Here is a 16,397-nt window from a genome sequence, read left to right as displayed (position 1 = left end):
CCCGATGCGGGGCTCGACCCCAGGACCCTGGGATCATGACCTGAGCCAAAGGCAGCCGCTCAACTGACTGAGCCACCCAGGCACCCTTCCATACTGTTTTCTAGAGTGGCTGCACCAGTTTGCATTCCACCCACAGTGTAAGAGGGTTCCCCTTTCTCCACATCCTTGCCAATATCTGTTGTTTCCTGACTTGTTAATTTTAGCTATTCTGACTGGTGTGAGGTGGTATCTCATTGTGGTTTTGATTTGTATTTCCCTAATGCTGAGTAATGGTGAGCATTTTTTCATGTGCCTGTTGGCCATTTGTATGTCTTCTTTAGAGAAATGTCTGTTCATGTCTTAAGAACTAACTAGAATTTAAATAAAAATTTAGAAAAAAAATAGGATTTTTAAGGAAAAAATAAAACTGGCAAGCTATCTACACAGAAAACCCAGAGGAATCTATAAAACATATTAGAATTAATAAGAGATTAACAGGGTGGCTGGATATAAGATAAACATTTAAAAATCAATTGCATTGCTATACAAAAGCATAAAATCTAACAAAAAGTAGCTAAAATAGCAACAAAAATGTAAGCTACTCAAAATCTAATAAGAGACAGTAGCTATTACATTATCTAATAAAGAGACATAAGACTTCTATGAATAAAACTACAAAACATTTTAAAAATGCATTAAAGAATACCTAAATTGAAGTATATATAGCATACTTAGGGATAAAAAGATTTAAAATGCTAAAAATGTCATTTCTTCTCAAATTAATCCTAGCCAATTACAAACATTATACTGAAGAGCAAGAATATCCAAAGCACAGTTGAAGAAGAATAAACTGAAGAGATTTATTATATCAGATATCAAAACTCATCATAAAGCTATAATAACAAATACAGTGTTGTTATTTCAGGGATTAAAAAAAAGTTACCCAACACAACAGAATACAGAGCCTAAAACAGACCCACTTAAATATGGACCCATATATACATGAAATAAAAAATGTCAGAGGAGGGATGCCTGGGTGGCTCAGTCAGTTAAGCGTCTGACTTGATTTCAGCTCAGGTCATGATCTCGGCTTGTGAGACTAAACCCTGCATAGGGCTCTGCACTGGGTGTGGAGCCTGCTTAAGATTCTCTCTCTCCTTCTCCCCCTACCCCTCTACCCCCCTTCTCTAAAAGGGAAAAAAAAAAAAATCAGAGGAAGCAGTGCAGATCATTGAGAAAAGGAGTGATTATTAATTAGCACAATAGTGCTAAAACAAGCAGATATCCAGATTTAAAAAAAAAAACAACTAAATTGAATATTCTTTACAATAAACAAAAATCAATTCCACATAAAGACTTATATATGGAAGTCAAAACTATAATGCTTTAGATGAAAATATAGGAAAATATCTTCTGAGTTCAGGATAAAGTAGGATTTCTTAAACAAGATACAGTAAGCACAAAGTTTAAGAGAAAATGATGAGAAATTCAACTATATTATAATTAATAACCATTTTTCAAAAGATACCACAGAATATGTGAAAAGACAAGCCACAAGCAAGAAGATATTTGCAACAATTATAACTGAAAGCTGAGACTGCTCGCTGATCTCTAAACTCACTTCTTTTGGAAATGGACACATGTTTTCCAATATTTGGGGGTTCATATTTCCCAATCTTCTTTGCAATTCTTTGCCAAACAATGCTGGCAGAAGTATTATGTACCACTTTGAAGCCTTATTCATAAATACTTCCTAAACATGGTTCTCTAGGCCCCTTTTCCCTTCTTGTTTGCTGGAGTAGACATGATTCCAGGACAACTTTGATAGCCATGTTGAAAGCTAATGGATCCAAGAAATGAAAGGAGCCTAGATCTCTAAATCACTGCTCAGAAGCTGAAAATCCAAGTAATACCCACATTGGACTGTAATGTAAATAAGAAATAAATTATTTTAAACCTCAGAGATATGGGTTTATGTAATATAGAAGCTCACATTATGGTCAATAATATAATAACTAACAAAAGATTAGGATCTAAAACAAGGAACTTCAACAAAAAAACAAACATTCTAATAGAAAGATGAGCAAAAGACACAAACAGGTATTTCATGTAACATAAACATAAGATGCTCAAGCTCATTAGAAACCAAAGAAAGGGCGCCTGGGTGGCTCAGTCGTTAAGCGTCTGCCTTCAGCTCAGGTCATGATCCCAGGGTCCTGGGATCGAGTCCCACATCGGGCTCCCTGCTCCGCGGGAAGCCTGCTTCTCCCTCTCCCACTCCCCCTGCTTGTGTTCCTGCTCTCGCTATCTCTCTCTGTCAAATAAATAAATAAAATCTTTAAAAAAAAAAAAAAAAGAAACCAAAGAAATACAAACTGAAACCAGAATGGAATACTATTTTATCCCTTTTAAGAATGTAACTAAGAAGTCGATCATTTGAGACAACCACTTTGGCAAACAATTTGGCATTTTCTTGTAAACCTGAACATTTGCATTTCCATGACAGGCGATTTCACCCTTAGCAATATATCCTAGAAAAAGTCTTGCACATGTGGGTATGGACACATGTACTACAACGTTCATAGCAGCAGTGTGTAAAAATTCCTAGAGCTAAAAAATAAAAACAAAACAAAAAAATGTGCAGTGACAGAAAGAGGAGATAAATAAATTGTAGCCTATTTATACAATAGACTATTCCATAGAAGGGGAAACAACTATAGCTACACTCAACAGCAGTGAGTTAGTTATCTTACAAAAATAAAGTTCAAAGAAAAAAACCTAGTTGTGGAGAATAATATACAAAGAGGATGATTATTTTCTTTTGAGAAAGAGAGAGAGAGAGCAAGCAGGTGTGAGCAGTGGGGGGGGGGGGGGGGGGGACAAAGGAGGGGGGGCAGAAGGAGAGGAAGAGAGTGAGAATCCTAAGCAGACTCCATGCACAGCACAGAGCCTGACACCCGTGCTCGACCTCAGGACCCTGGGAGCATGACCTGAGCCGAAATCGAGTCAGATGCTTAACCGAGCCACCCAGGCACCCCAGAGGATGATATTTTTAAGGTTTAAATAAAGGCAATACCAAGTGATATATTATTTAAGAAAATGGTTTTAATAGGCAGGAATTAATTTAAAAAATTAAAATTAAAAAATAAAAATTAATATCCAAGAGAGTAATTATCTTTAGGTAAATAAGTAAAATGGGATCAAAGAAGAGCACACAGGTAGCATCAAGAGTTTTGGTTGATAGCTTCTGGTGGGTACACAGACATTACATTTATTTTTTTGTAGATTTCAAATATTTAGTGATAAAATTTTTGAAAAAAAAAGTGAGAACATAAGGGAAAACAACATATAGAAAAACAATTCTCTGCCACTTAGGAAAGGAAGGAATAGACTATCAGTGATACGAAATAAAAATAAACAAGCCTGTGGTTAAAATTCACAACCCCAATCTTGCGGTCTGCTGTTAGCCACATGAAGTGACTCTTATTCATAGGTGAACATAGTAAGTGTAAGGCTTAGGTTTCTCTCTTGCCCTCTACTGTAAGATATTCCTTCAAGGCAAGAAACAGTACTTCTGCATGAAAAAGATAAACAAGCACTCTGAGATAAGAACAGGCAGTCATTCAAAATTCAGGTAGTTAAGAGCCAAGGTGCTAAGAAATCAAAGGTCACAGGTTTCAATCCCATATGAACCAATTAGCTTTGCCCTTTTCTATGGCAAAGACTGTGAGTTAGCTCACCAGTAATTCTGATTATAAGTGATCTCAGAAAGAAGATAAATCACCACCAATACAGGAAAAAAATTTCAAATTTACTAATATGACATAAGAAGTGTTTTTTCTATATAATGATATTAAGACCTAACCAATAATAACCTAATTATTACTCCAAATGCCTACCAGCATTGCCTCATGTAATCTTCATAAAACTCCTATGAGGTAGGTACTATTATAATACCCATTTTAAAAATGATAAAACTGAGGCATAGAGAAATTAAGTAATTTGTGCAAGGTAACACAGATGAAGGATCCAGAATTTATGTTATCTATTACTCTAAAGGTAACCCTCAAAAATCATGCACCAAAAAGTCCCACTATAAAAGCATTTGAAAAAAATAAACTAGGGATAGGAAAAATGGGAGAATAAAATATTCCTAAAACTTCCCCTCAACTTGCCCACTTAGTCTCTTATTAATCAAAGGATGATCCCCGGACCAGCTATCACAGTATCATCTGGGAATGTGACATAAATGTAGAATCTCAGGCCCCAGTCTAGCCCTACTGAATTAGAATCTATTTTAACAACCCCTTACACCAAGTGACTTGGATGTATATTAAAATCTAAGAAGCACTTAGATAGACTATGCTCAGTATCCAGGACACACCCCACACTTTGTCACCTCAGGGCCTATGACACAATTCACTTCCAACAAGGTAGAAACTCTTAAATAATTTTCAAGCTGACATATAGTCCACTTTCTCTGTGAAAGCTTTGACAACCCTTTTCCGCTCCATACAATGCTCCCTGTAAAGCTTCTTTCCACAAAGTTCATACTATGCTCATACTTCCATTATAGCACAGTTTATAATAATTATTTTCTTGTCTGCATAGCCATCTATAAAATTCATCAAAGCAGACTGTCTTATTCATCTTTGTATTCTTTCACATTAAACCTAGTACCTAGAATACAGTAGGATTTTAATAAATATTGATTATATCACTGAATAATACATGAATGAATAAATGATAAATGGATGGATGGAAGAATGGATGAATGAAAAGATGACTCTAGGGGCACCTGGGTGGCTCATCTGGCTAAGTGTCTGACTCTTGATTTCAGCTCAGGTCATGATCTCAGGGTTGGAAGAACGAGCGCTGTGTGGGGCTCCATGCTCAGCACTGAGTCTGCTTGATATTCTCTTTCTCTCCCTCTGCCCCACTGCCCGCTCGTGCACTCTCTCTATATATAAAATAAATGAATGGAATCTTAAAAAAAAAAAGACGAGTCTAGTTGGACTAAATTCTAAAGAAGGATTACAGTAATGATATGATAAAGAATATGTTACTAATTGGTAGAAATCCTGAGTCACCCATTTCTCTCCATCCCTAGTACTATTTCCCTGATCCAGGGCTTCCACTTCTCTCTGTATAACTTCAGTGTCCTCCTTCCTGTTAGGAGAAATGCAAGAATAATATTTCCTGCCTCAGAATATGGCAAATCTATTTCTCCACTTAGTAAGGCCTAGAAATCCTGGATTCATTTTTTTAATTCCTCCTTTCTTCTCAAACTTCACACCTAAGCTACCTTCAAATCTTGTGGATTCTACTTTTGAATTATTTTCCAAAATCACACTATGTCTCACAACCTAACCTAAACACCCCTGAGTTTCATCTTTACCCTTACAATTTCCTCTTGAATTTGTCCCCCAGTTCCCATCCTTGCCCTCCTGTAGTCTCCTTTCTGTACTGCAGCCAGTGTGAGCCTTTTAAAACTGAAGTTAGATCTTAGCAGTCTTCTGATTGAAACACTCCAATAGGTTCCATGTTGCATTTCTATTTGAAACATGCCAATGGATTTCCATCTCACTCCTTGTAAAAACTGCATCCTTATGGTGGCCTAAGAAGGCTCTAGGAGACCTGAGCCCACATCTGCCTTTCTGAGGTCACCTCTTACTCCTCTCCCCAGAGCTCTCTCAGATCTACCCACACTGGAGGAATGCTCAGTACAGAAGACAAAAGATTCTTGAGAGAAACACAGAATTGCAGAGAAGAAGGAAGAACACTCAGGTGAATAAAAATTCTATATGAATACTGATTCTTTAATGACAGTAATGATAATGTCTTTAGAGGATGAAAATGTATGTAGGATCAAAATGTAAGACAAACAGCAAAAACAGGTGAAGAGATAAAGGAGAATGTATTAAGTTTCCCGCATTGTATGAAAAGTGTTTAAAAGTAAGTTAAAACTCACTCTAAAAAGTCAAAAGATGGGGGAGTTCCACTTATAATAATGGCTGAACTGATCCTATCAGATTAAGCCTCCTGCCTATAACTATTTGAACTCTGAGCAAAATATAAAAACAACTACCTGAAGATAACAGACAATAATCAAACACAGGGAGAATCTGAATAAGAATTAATACTTAGAAAATAGAACAACATTGAATGACCTTCCCTTTTTTATGGATTTTGACCTAAGGGTGGCCCACAACAGATACTATGTGCGAAGGCTAAAATTCCAACAGAAATGTACAGAGGACAAAGTTCAGGCCTGCCACTGCAGCCAGAAAGGGAAAATTGTAGAAAAGAGAGAACCAAAAGTATGACTGGTAGCTCAACTCTTCATGCACTGGGCACGACCTCTAAACAATCAAGATAAGGTTAAAAGAACATAAGAGCAATTTAACGTACCTACCTGAAGGGAAACAGGGCTTAGAGTTTAAGTCTAACCTAGTTAAATTCTGATTAAAAACAAAAACAAAAAAACTTCAACACTTACATAAGTAGTACAACAGAACCAGAGTATCTATAACATCTCTCTCACAATATACACTACACGGTCCCGAATTATTAGACACAGAGAAAAAAAATCAATATGTGACCCATATTTAAAAGCAAAGGAAAGCCACTAGTCAACAAACACAAGAAGTCCCAAAATATGGAATTAAAATATAACGATTTTAAAGGATCTATTTTAACTATTATAATAAGGACCTAAAGAAAAACACGCTTGTAAGATATGAAAGATTAGGAAAACCCCACAGATATACATATACTACAATAATGAAACAAATGAAAATTCCAGTACTGAAACATACAATATTTAAAGAATAATTCACAGAAAAGACTTAAAAAGCAAACTGGGGATAACAGAAATGTCAGTTATTTGAACATAAATTAGTAGAAATTAGCTAATCTGAAGATACATAGACATTAAATGATTTTAAAAAATGAAGAGAGACTTGCTGATCTAGGGGATAACATTGAAAAGTCTAACACAAGTGAAACAGGAATCTCAAATGGAGAATAGAGGAGTCAGAAAAATAACTGAAGAAATCATGTCAACACTTTCCCCCTATTTAGTTCAGTAAATAAATACATACACTTTTTTTTTTTTTTTTTTTTTTAAAAAAATAAAAAAACCCAAAAAAATGAAAAAAGGGAATTTAAAAAAAAAAAAAAAAGGGAAAAAAAAAAAAAAAAAAAAAAAAAATAAAAAATTTCCCCCTATTTATATAAAAAAAAAAAAAAAAAAAATTTTTTTTTTTTTTTTTTTTTTACAAAAATCAAGAAACCCAGCAAACTGCAAGAAGGCTGATTATAATGAAAACCATACTTGGAAACATCATAGTTAAAATGCTTAAAACTAAAGCTATTTTTTAAAAGAAGCTAGACAAAACTGGTACATCACATTTAAGTAAATAATGAAACAAATTCCCTCTGACTTATCATCAGAAACAGCTGAGTCCAGAAGACAGAAAACTGAAATTTTTAAATTGCTCTTAAAAATATGTAAACAGTCAACCCAAAAGAAAGAAAAAGAGGGACAAAGGAACAGAAACAGGATAAATTTTTTAAAAAATGGTAAAATGGTACATAAAACCCATTATATTATATAATATTATATTAATAATTATATTAATTCTAAATGGATTAACACTGCAGTGAAAAAGAAGAAACTGTCAGAATGAACAAAAAATATAGGACCCAACTATGTATACTTTAACATAAAAACACCTATAGGTGGAAATTAAAAGGATGGGAAAAGGTATACCATGTAAAATGTAACCATTAATGAGTCAGATAGGCTATTATCAAAGTAAAATCGGGTCTCAAGCCAACAGAATATTATAAATAAAAGTAACATTTTATAATGACAAAGGGTTCATTTAATCAGAAAGACCTGACTACCAGAGAGAGATTCTAACAGCTCTCTCTTAAGCAACTGACAGAAAAACTGATAAAAATATTAAATACAAAAATCATTAAAGACAGAAGATCTGAACACTATCAACCACAATGACATAATTAATATTGATATTTAAGGAACACTCCACCCAAAAGCTGCAGAATACAAATTATCTGCAAGTACACATAAACCATATGCTGGCGATACAACAAGTCTCAATAAATTTCAAATACAATAATCTTAGGGAGTACTATCTCTGACCACAATAGAGGTATATTAGAAGTGAATAGCAGTAACACATACAAATTGTCCCTGACTTACAATGGGTTCCACGTCTGATTTTTTTGACTTTATGATAATGCGAAAACAATTTGCACTTAGTAGAAACTGTACTTTGAGTTTTCAATTTTTATCTCTTCCCAGGTTAGCAATAATGCAGTATGATCCTCTCTTGTCATGCTGGGTAACAACAGCGAGCCTCAGCTCCCAGTCAGCCAAGTGATCACAAGAGTGAACAACCTGTACACTTAACAACTATTCCACACCCATATCACCATTCTGGTTTCTGTTACTTTCAATACAGTATTCCACATATGTGAGATATTCAACAGTTTATTATAAAATAGGCTTTGTGTTAGATAATTTTGCCCAACTGTAGGCTAATGTAAATATTCTGAGTAGTTTAACATAGCCTAGGCTAAACTATGATGTTTGGTAGGTTAGGTGTATTGAGGGTATTTTCAACTTACAGTATCTTCAACTTAGGATGGGTTTATAGGGATGTAAACACATTGTAAGCTGAGGAAGATCTATACAAGGAAAAACACCCAAATATTTCAAAAGGAGGCAATACACATCAGAATAACCAAAGGGGTAAGAAGAAAATCACAGGTTAAATTAGAAACATTTCTAAACAAATGCATATTTCTAAAATTGATGAAGTGATACTAAAATTTCTTTAAAATACAACGGAGCCAAAATATATAGAACATTCTTTTTTTTTTTTTTAAGATTTTATTTATTTATTTGACAGAGAGAGACAGCGAGAGAGGGAACACAAGCAGGGGGAGTGGGAGAGGGAGAAGGAGGCATCCTGCTCAGCAAGAAGCCTGATGAGGGACTCGATCCCAGGACCTGGGATCATGACTTGAGCCGAAGGTAGGTGCTTAATGACTGAGCCACCCAGGCACCCTATACAGAACATTCTTGAAAAAGAATAAAGTGACTTACCTTATTGTTTCAAGAGTTACTATAAAGTGACATATATATGAGTAGGTATTTTTCTGGACTCTATTCTGTTCTACTGATTATTTTGTCAATTATTATGCCAATAGCACACTATCTTGATTTTCTTTTAGCTTGCTAAATATGTTTGAAAATCAGGTAGTGTAAGTCCTCCAATTTTTTTCTTTATGAAACTTGATTTTGCTCTTTCAGGTCACTGGACGCTGACTGTGCATTCCCTGTAAAATCTTAGAATTGGCTTGTATTTCTCAAAAGAAAGAAAGAAAGGAAAGAAAGAAAGAAAGAAAGGAAGGAAGGAAGGAAGGAAAGAAAGAAAGGAAGGAAGGAAGAAAGAGAGAAAGGAAGGAAGGAAGGAAGGAAGGGAAAGAAAGGAAAAGAAAAGAAAAAAAGAAAAGCCTCCTGGGATTTTGACTGGAATAATATGAATGATCAATTTGGAAAGAATTGACATCTTAACAATATTTTATCTTCTGATTATGAATTTGGCATAGCTGCCCATTTATGTATGTCTTTAATTATACTCTAGTATGTTTTGTACTTTTGTGTATAGGTCTAGGGTGTATTTTGTCAAATTTATCCTTAATTATTACATAGGCTTTGATGTTATTATAAACAGTACTTTTAAAATTTCAATTTCTAATAACTTATTTCTAATATTTAAGAATATAACTGTTATAAATTGATCCTGTCTTTTGCAACACTGCTAAATTGACTTACTATTTCTAGGAGCTTTACCACAGACTCAGTAGGATTTCTACATAGATGCCCATGTTGTCTGTGAATAAAAAGAGTTTCACTTTCTCATTTGTAATTGGTATGATTTTGTTTCTTGCTTTATTGTACTAGTTAGAATCTCCAGTACAATGTTAACTAGAACTGACTTGTTCCTTATCTTAGAAGGAAAGCGTTCAGTGTTTTTGTTTTTTTTTTAAGATTTTATTTATTTATTTGACAGAGAGATAGAGAGAGAGAACAAGTACGCAGAGAGGCAGGCAGAGGGAGAGGGAGAAGCAGGCTCCCCGCTGAGCAGGGAGCCCGATGCGGGGCTCGATCCCAGACCCCTGGGATCATGACCCGAGCCGAAGGCAGCCGCTTAACCGACTGAGCCACCCAGGCGCCCCCAGTGTTTATTATTTTTTTAAAGATTTTATTTATTTTATTTATTTGACAAAGAGAGAGAGAGCGAGCAGCAGAGGGAAAGAGAGAAGCAGACTCCCTGCTGAGCAGGGAGCCTGATGCGGGACTCCATCCCAGGACCTAAGCTGAAGGCAGATGCTTAACTGACTGAGCCACCCAAGCACCCTCAGTGTTTATTATTAAGCAAGAAATAATGTCCTATCCAAACTCTTCCAGTGAAGAAGAATATTTTGCAATTTGCATTAGGACACCAGCATCACCTAGATACCAAAATCTGACAAAAAACATTCAAGAAAGGAAAACCACAGCCCAATATCCCTCATAAATATAGATGCAAAAATTCAAAGCAAAATATTAGCAAATTGAATTCAGCAATACAAAAAATAATAAAATATTACAACAAAGTTAGATTTATTTCAGGAACGCAAATTAAGTTAATAATTGGAAATCAATCAATGTTAACTCACGCTGTTAACAGAATAAATGAGAAAAGCCTTACTATCATCTTAAAAGATGCACCATATACACTCAATACCTCTTAATGAAAAAGCTTTCATCAAACTATGAAGATATGGGAACTTCTTTAATGTGATAAAGGATATTTACCAAAAAACCCATAGCAAACACACTGTTTAAAGGTGAAACACTGTTAAGGTTCAAAAACAAGCAAAACTAATCAATGATAACAGAAGTCAAAATGGTGGTTACCTTTATGGAATTACCTTGCAATGAACATCAAAGAGGTTTATTGGAAACTGGTAATATTCTGTATCTTGATCCGAGTGGTATTTACAGGGATATGTTCACTTTGTGAAATGTCACGGAGTTACATACTTATGGTTTGTAAACTTTATTATTTGTATGTTATATTTCAATAAAACTCTTCATGAAAAATTTCAAGTGTTTTTCATGAAACTTTATGAATTAACCTTAAAGTTATATTTAAGTGCTAAATGCCAACATAGCCAAGACACTTTAAAGAACAGTAAGAAAGTAAGAGTAGAACTACCAAATATAAAGACTTATTAGAAGCTATACTAATTAATACAATATAACACTGTATAGGAACACAGAGAATACAGAGCCTAGAAAGAAACTCATAAGTATACTGAAGTAGGATATATGAGAGAGGTAGCCCAGCACTACAAGGGAAAAAAAGGGGATTGTTCAACAGGTTGAGCTGGAAAAACTGATTACTACTGGGGAGAAATAAATAAATACAAATGGATCCTTACCTTATACTATACATAAAACACAATTCCAAATGAATTGTGAATATAAATGATATAAGCAAAGCATTAAAACTTTTTAAAGAAAACAGAGGTGCAAATCTTTCTGTCTTTGGGGTAGGAAAGGACTTCTTAAATGAGACACCAAAGCATTAACTATAAAAGATTAATTTGTCTAAATTAAAATTAAGAATTTCTGTTCATCAAATGACACATTAAAGAAAATGAAAAGATGAGGTATACACTGAGATAAGATATTTCACTTAATAGAGATTAATATCAGGAATATATAAAGAACTTTTATGAATGAATAGGAAAAGAATCCAGTAGAATAATAGATAAAAGATGTAAATAGATGTTTTGCAGAAGAAGGCATACCCTTGGCTAGTAATCATTTGAACATGTGCTTTATCAATGATATGCACATGAAGATCAAAATAAAAAATACTTGAATTAGTTAGTTGCCAGCAAACTATGAAATCTGACAATACCAAGTGTTAAGTAGGATGGGAATCAACCAGATCTCTTATACATTGTTGGTGGGAGTAAAATTTATGAAAAACACTTTGAAAAATGAGTATTTTGTGAAAGTAACGTTTTCACATTCTAAACCCATGATTTCCATTCCTAGATACATGTTCCACTTAAATGTATGCATATGTGTACCAAGAATCATGCACGAAAATATCAGTTGCAGCATTATTCATAATAGCGAAAACTGGAAATAACCCAAATGCTCATGTACAAGTGAACGTACAAGTAGTTATGATATAATCACATAAAACGGAATATTATAAATCAGTAAAAATAAACAGCTATACCAAACAACATAAGTGAATCTTTTTTTTTTTTAAAGATTTTATTTATTTATTTGAGAGAGAGAGAATGAGAGACAGAGAGCACGAGAGGGAAGAGGGCAGAGGGAGAAGCAGACCCCCTGCTGAGCAGGGAGCCTGATGCGGGACTCGATCCCGGGACTCCAGGATCATGACCTGAGCCGAAGGCAGTCGCTTAACCAACTGAGCCACCCAAGCGCCCCAACATAAGTGAATCTTAATAACATAATGATGAGTCAAAATTGCCAAATCCCAGGTAACAACACATTGTGGTATTTTTATAAATTACAAAACTACACAACATACTATTTCCTCATAATTTATAAGTGATAAAACTTTTTAAAAAATAATCAAAATGATAAACAGTTTAGTGGTTACCTCTGGTGAGAGAATCAGGGTACCAGATAAGGGAGGAGTATACAAGTAGAGGTAAGTCATTAGTAATGCTCTATTCTTGGATTAGTTGATGGGACCAAGGCCATTTATTATAATAAATGAACAAATAAGTAAATTAAAATAAATAAAATAGGCCTATGTATGTAACATGATACTGTGTCATGATACAAATTTTATGATAAATCCTGTGCACCTGATATCCAAAAAATGTAATATAATGTTATAAATTTAAAAACTGTTGTCTTAAGGTTGAATCGTTAGCAAGACAAAATATGCTGGGTTCAAGAATTACTGTTCAAAGATTACTGCTAAAAGATCATTAAAAACATTTAATTATCTGTATTAATTCCATTTCTGAACTAAATTAATAAATTCTAAACTTAAAAAAATGCCAAGTGCCTTAACTTACAAGAATAAGACTGTGTTCTTTACAATACATATTTAGAGCTGAAAGTTACCTTGAAGATTATCTAAAAGAGATACCACGGAACATATTCGATATGCCAAGCTCTGCACTTAATATGCATGATCTTGAGAATGCTTACAAAACTGTGTAACATAGCGGTAATATCGACATTTTATTTGCGAGCAAACTTTGGCTAAAAGGCTTAGTGAATTTGTTCAAGTTCACAAAGCTCACAGGCAGAGTTGTGATTTGCTCCCAGGTTTATCTGACTCCTGAACCTACACATCTATCTTTACATTTGTACTACCTCAGGAATTACACCAGGAAGTAGGTAGAAAGGTCAAATAACTGTCCAAAACCATACTTTAAGGTAGTGGCAGAATTGGGACTAAAAGGTACTAAGTACCATATATCAGGCATTATGGAAACTACTTTATGAGACTTCCTATTATACATTCTTTCCATTCCATTACCTCATTCAGTTTAAGTCTCAAAGTGGGCATCATCTATTAACTTGCTGTTCATTATTATATTTCAGTCAAGTGTTTCATCATAACTTTGCCAATTATACCATATATTTCTATGTGCATTTCTATTTGAATCCATATTATATATAATATTCATGTCTACAAAGTATAAAAAATAGCACAATACAACAATCTGCCAAGTCTTATATTCTAATATACTAATTACGTAAATTTAGTCAATTGTAGGAGACAATTTAATATGATATTGCACTGGGTAACATTTTTAGAAAATGTCTCTCACCTGTTCTGAGTGCTCTGAATCACTTTCTTGCAGTAAAGGATAGGGTGCTCCTTGTGATTCCTGAAGCTTTTCTTTTAATTTAACATTTTCTTGCTCTTTTTGAAATAGCTGATTCTGAAGACTAACAACACTTTGCCGGAGTATAGCTTCACTTGATTTTGTGGTTTCAAAACAAATATGTAATTCATTGTAAAGCTGTTTCAAAAAATATATCCAAATTTATTAATAATCAATAAAATAGTCATGTCTGTGTAAACATGCATACACACATATACATATCTATAAAGACTATATACAACATACTACTTGCCCTGATTTTAATACTCTAGAGGTGAAAAAAGCCATGAACAGATGGAAAACTAAATAATATAATCAAATATCAACATAAAACTACAATTGATGTTAAAGAGGCAATATGTATTATTGGCCAGTATAATAAAGGAAAAGTGTGCTAAATTCCTAAGGAGGACGAAAACACTTTAAGCTAGTTATATTCAACTTAGAGGACTCTATGTAAAAGAAAGGACCTGAACTGAGCTATGATACTATTATAGGAACTGAATGAAAACAAAAGTCATTCCAAAGGTGGAAGAAATGTGAAAACATTATGTACAGTTATAGGAAGGGACAGAAAGGGAGCATAAGATCAGCCCAACTGAACCCAATATATACATTTGAAAGAAAAACTAAGAATCTTTCATTGAGAGTTAAGTTTGACTGATACATTCCCATTTAGTATGAATTAGCATCTACGGCTGTAGCGGGGGGGGTGGGGGGCAGAAGGAATAGCAAGAGACAGTCAGGCAGTAAGACCATAGACAAGAGTGTAGACTCCTGAATGCCAGATTCAGGAAGGTGGACTTGTTCCTGTAGGCAACAGGGGACCACTGGAGACCTTCAACAGAGTGTGATAAAACAGAAGCAATGTTCTGAAGGCATGATAGATGACTTTCGATTTTTTAACTCAAAGAAACATGAACTTAAAAATTTAAAACTAGAGTTTATTAAAACTGTGAGACAGCATATGATATATATAGAAGTGGCTTCATACAGAGTCACATATGGTTAACAATGGTTTTCCTCCAATGCTCCTGAACTTACATGGTGATGAAACTCCTAACTTCTGATTGTGATATGAGGCATAATTCAATTTGTGGTAACTAATTTACATAAAGAGTGTGTATTTGCTGATGACACTGGGAAAGTGATCCAAGAATTAAGATTTTTGTTTTTTGTTTTTTTAATAAGGCTAATAGTGAGATAGGGAGATCTTATAATAAGAGAAAAATCCCTCAGGGTTTTTGTTCAAATTTGAGAGTTTGCGAAATTCCCAAGTTCAAAATTATGTAACTAATACACTAGTTTTTTAGGTTTGCTCATCTAATTGAAGAGTGGGAGAATCTTGCCTCATGGGAAGAAACTTAACTACACAAAAGGTGGCAGAGTACTTTTCTGTGTGTATGCTATACTTTAATTTTTTAAAGTGTAAAATTTAATAAGGCTTGTAAAACCTCTTTTCTTAATGCTTTTTCTCAGACATATACCTTGTCATAAAAACAAGATTCATCAAGCCATTCCTCTGACACAATATGCTCAATATACTTTTTATGTTCTATAAGGGATTGTACCACTCTATTATTATAGATGCTTCAAATAATCCGTTTCACTTTACAGCCAAAGTTTAAGCAATTTTTATAAAGCAAAGTTGCCTTTATGATTTATATAGAATTTCAGGACATGAATTTGTAACTTTCCCTCCCAGTTACCTTTATACCAGGGAGTATGTCCAATGTCCTGTCCACAGTTGATATCATCAATCTAGGAGGGAAGAGAGAGTAGGAACCTGACCACGTTGAGGAAAAATGAAGGGATCAAAGTGGGCCTTATAGTGACCTACCTGTGCTGTGTTGCTGCTTTCATGATTGAGTTCAGGTAGAAAAGAAAAAAACAAAATCTGGAGACAAGAGCTAAGCTGTCCAGAGAGATCTGAAGCTAGGATGAATGAAGGTCTGCCTGACAGCATACACAGTCACTTACTCAGTTAAAAGATTTAACTACTTTCTCTCTTATTTGTATGCTTTATTAATAATAGCTGGCTTTTAACCAGCACAAATTAATCTTTCTGGAAGAAAATAATCCAAAAATAAATATTTAAATATTTAAAATATTAAAGAATTTATAAATACCTAATTATACCTCAATTTAAAAATATATAAAAAAAGAATTTCTAGATTTCAATTATTTGAGCATCTCATGAACATTGATTGTTGACAAAGAAAAACTCATAGTTTCCCTTCCACTGCCCAAAGTATAGGAAGAATGATAGTGTGTGGTCAGGACTGAGGACCAATTTACTGACCCTTAGTGCCAAGGGTGTGGTATATTTTCTTTGGGTGTCATGTCTTGGGATCTTCCTTCACAGTTATAAGGCTCTGGACCTATTCATACATGAAAGAAGGCTCTGTCTTAATGTTTGAAGCTTCTCTTGTCTC

The 16,397-nt window shown here is 34.3% G+C and overlaps 1 protein-coding gene across 2 annotated transcripts in view; it reads right to left on the bottom strand.

Moving 5' to 3' along the window:
- The window catches only part of CNTLN (centlein), a 306,857-nt gene that overhangs the window by 142,373 nt on the left and 148,087 nt on the right, over nt 1-16,397 (bottom strand). For both annotated transcript variants that reach the window (XM_044920332.1, XM_044920333.1), the window contains exon 8: nt 13,906-14,100. In XM_044920332.1, the coding sequence (XP_044776267.1) occupies nt 13,906-14,100 (195 nt within the window). The remainder of the gene's footprint in view (nt 1-13,905; nt 14,101-16,397) is intronic.

The sequence above is a fragment of the Neomonachus schauinslandi genome, chromosome 13 (genome assembly GCF_002201575.2).
Source record: "Neomonachus schauinslandi chromosome 13, ASM220157v2, whole genome shotgun sequence".
In the NCBI taxonomy this organism is placed as follows: domain Eukaryota; kingdom Metazoa; phylum Chordata; class Mammalia; order Carnivora; family Phocidae; genus Neomonachus; species Neomonachus schauinslandi.
This window is presented reverse-complemented; position numbering and strand designations above follow the sequence as displayed.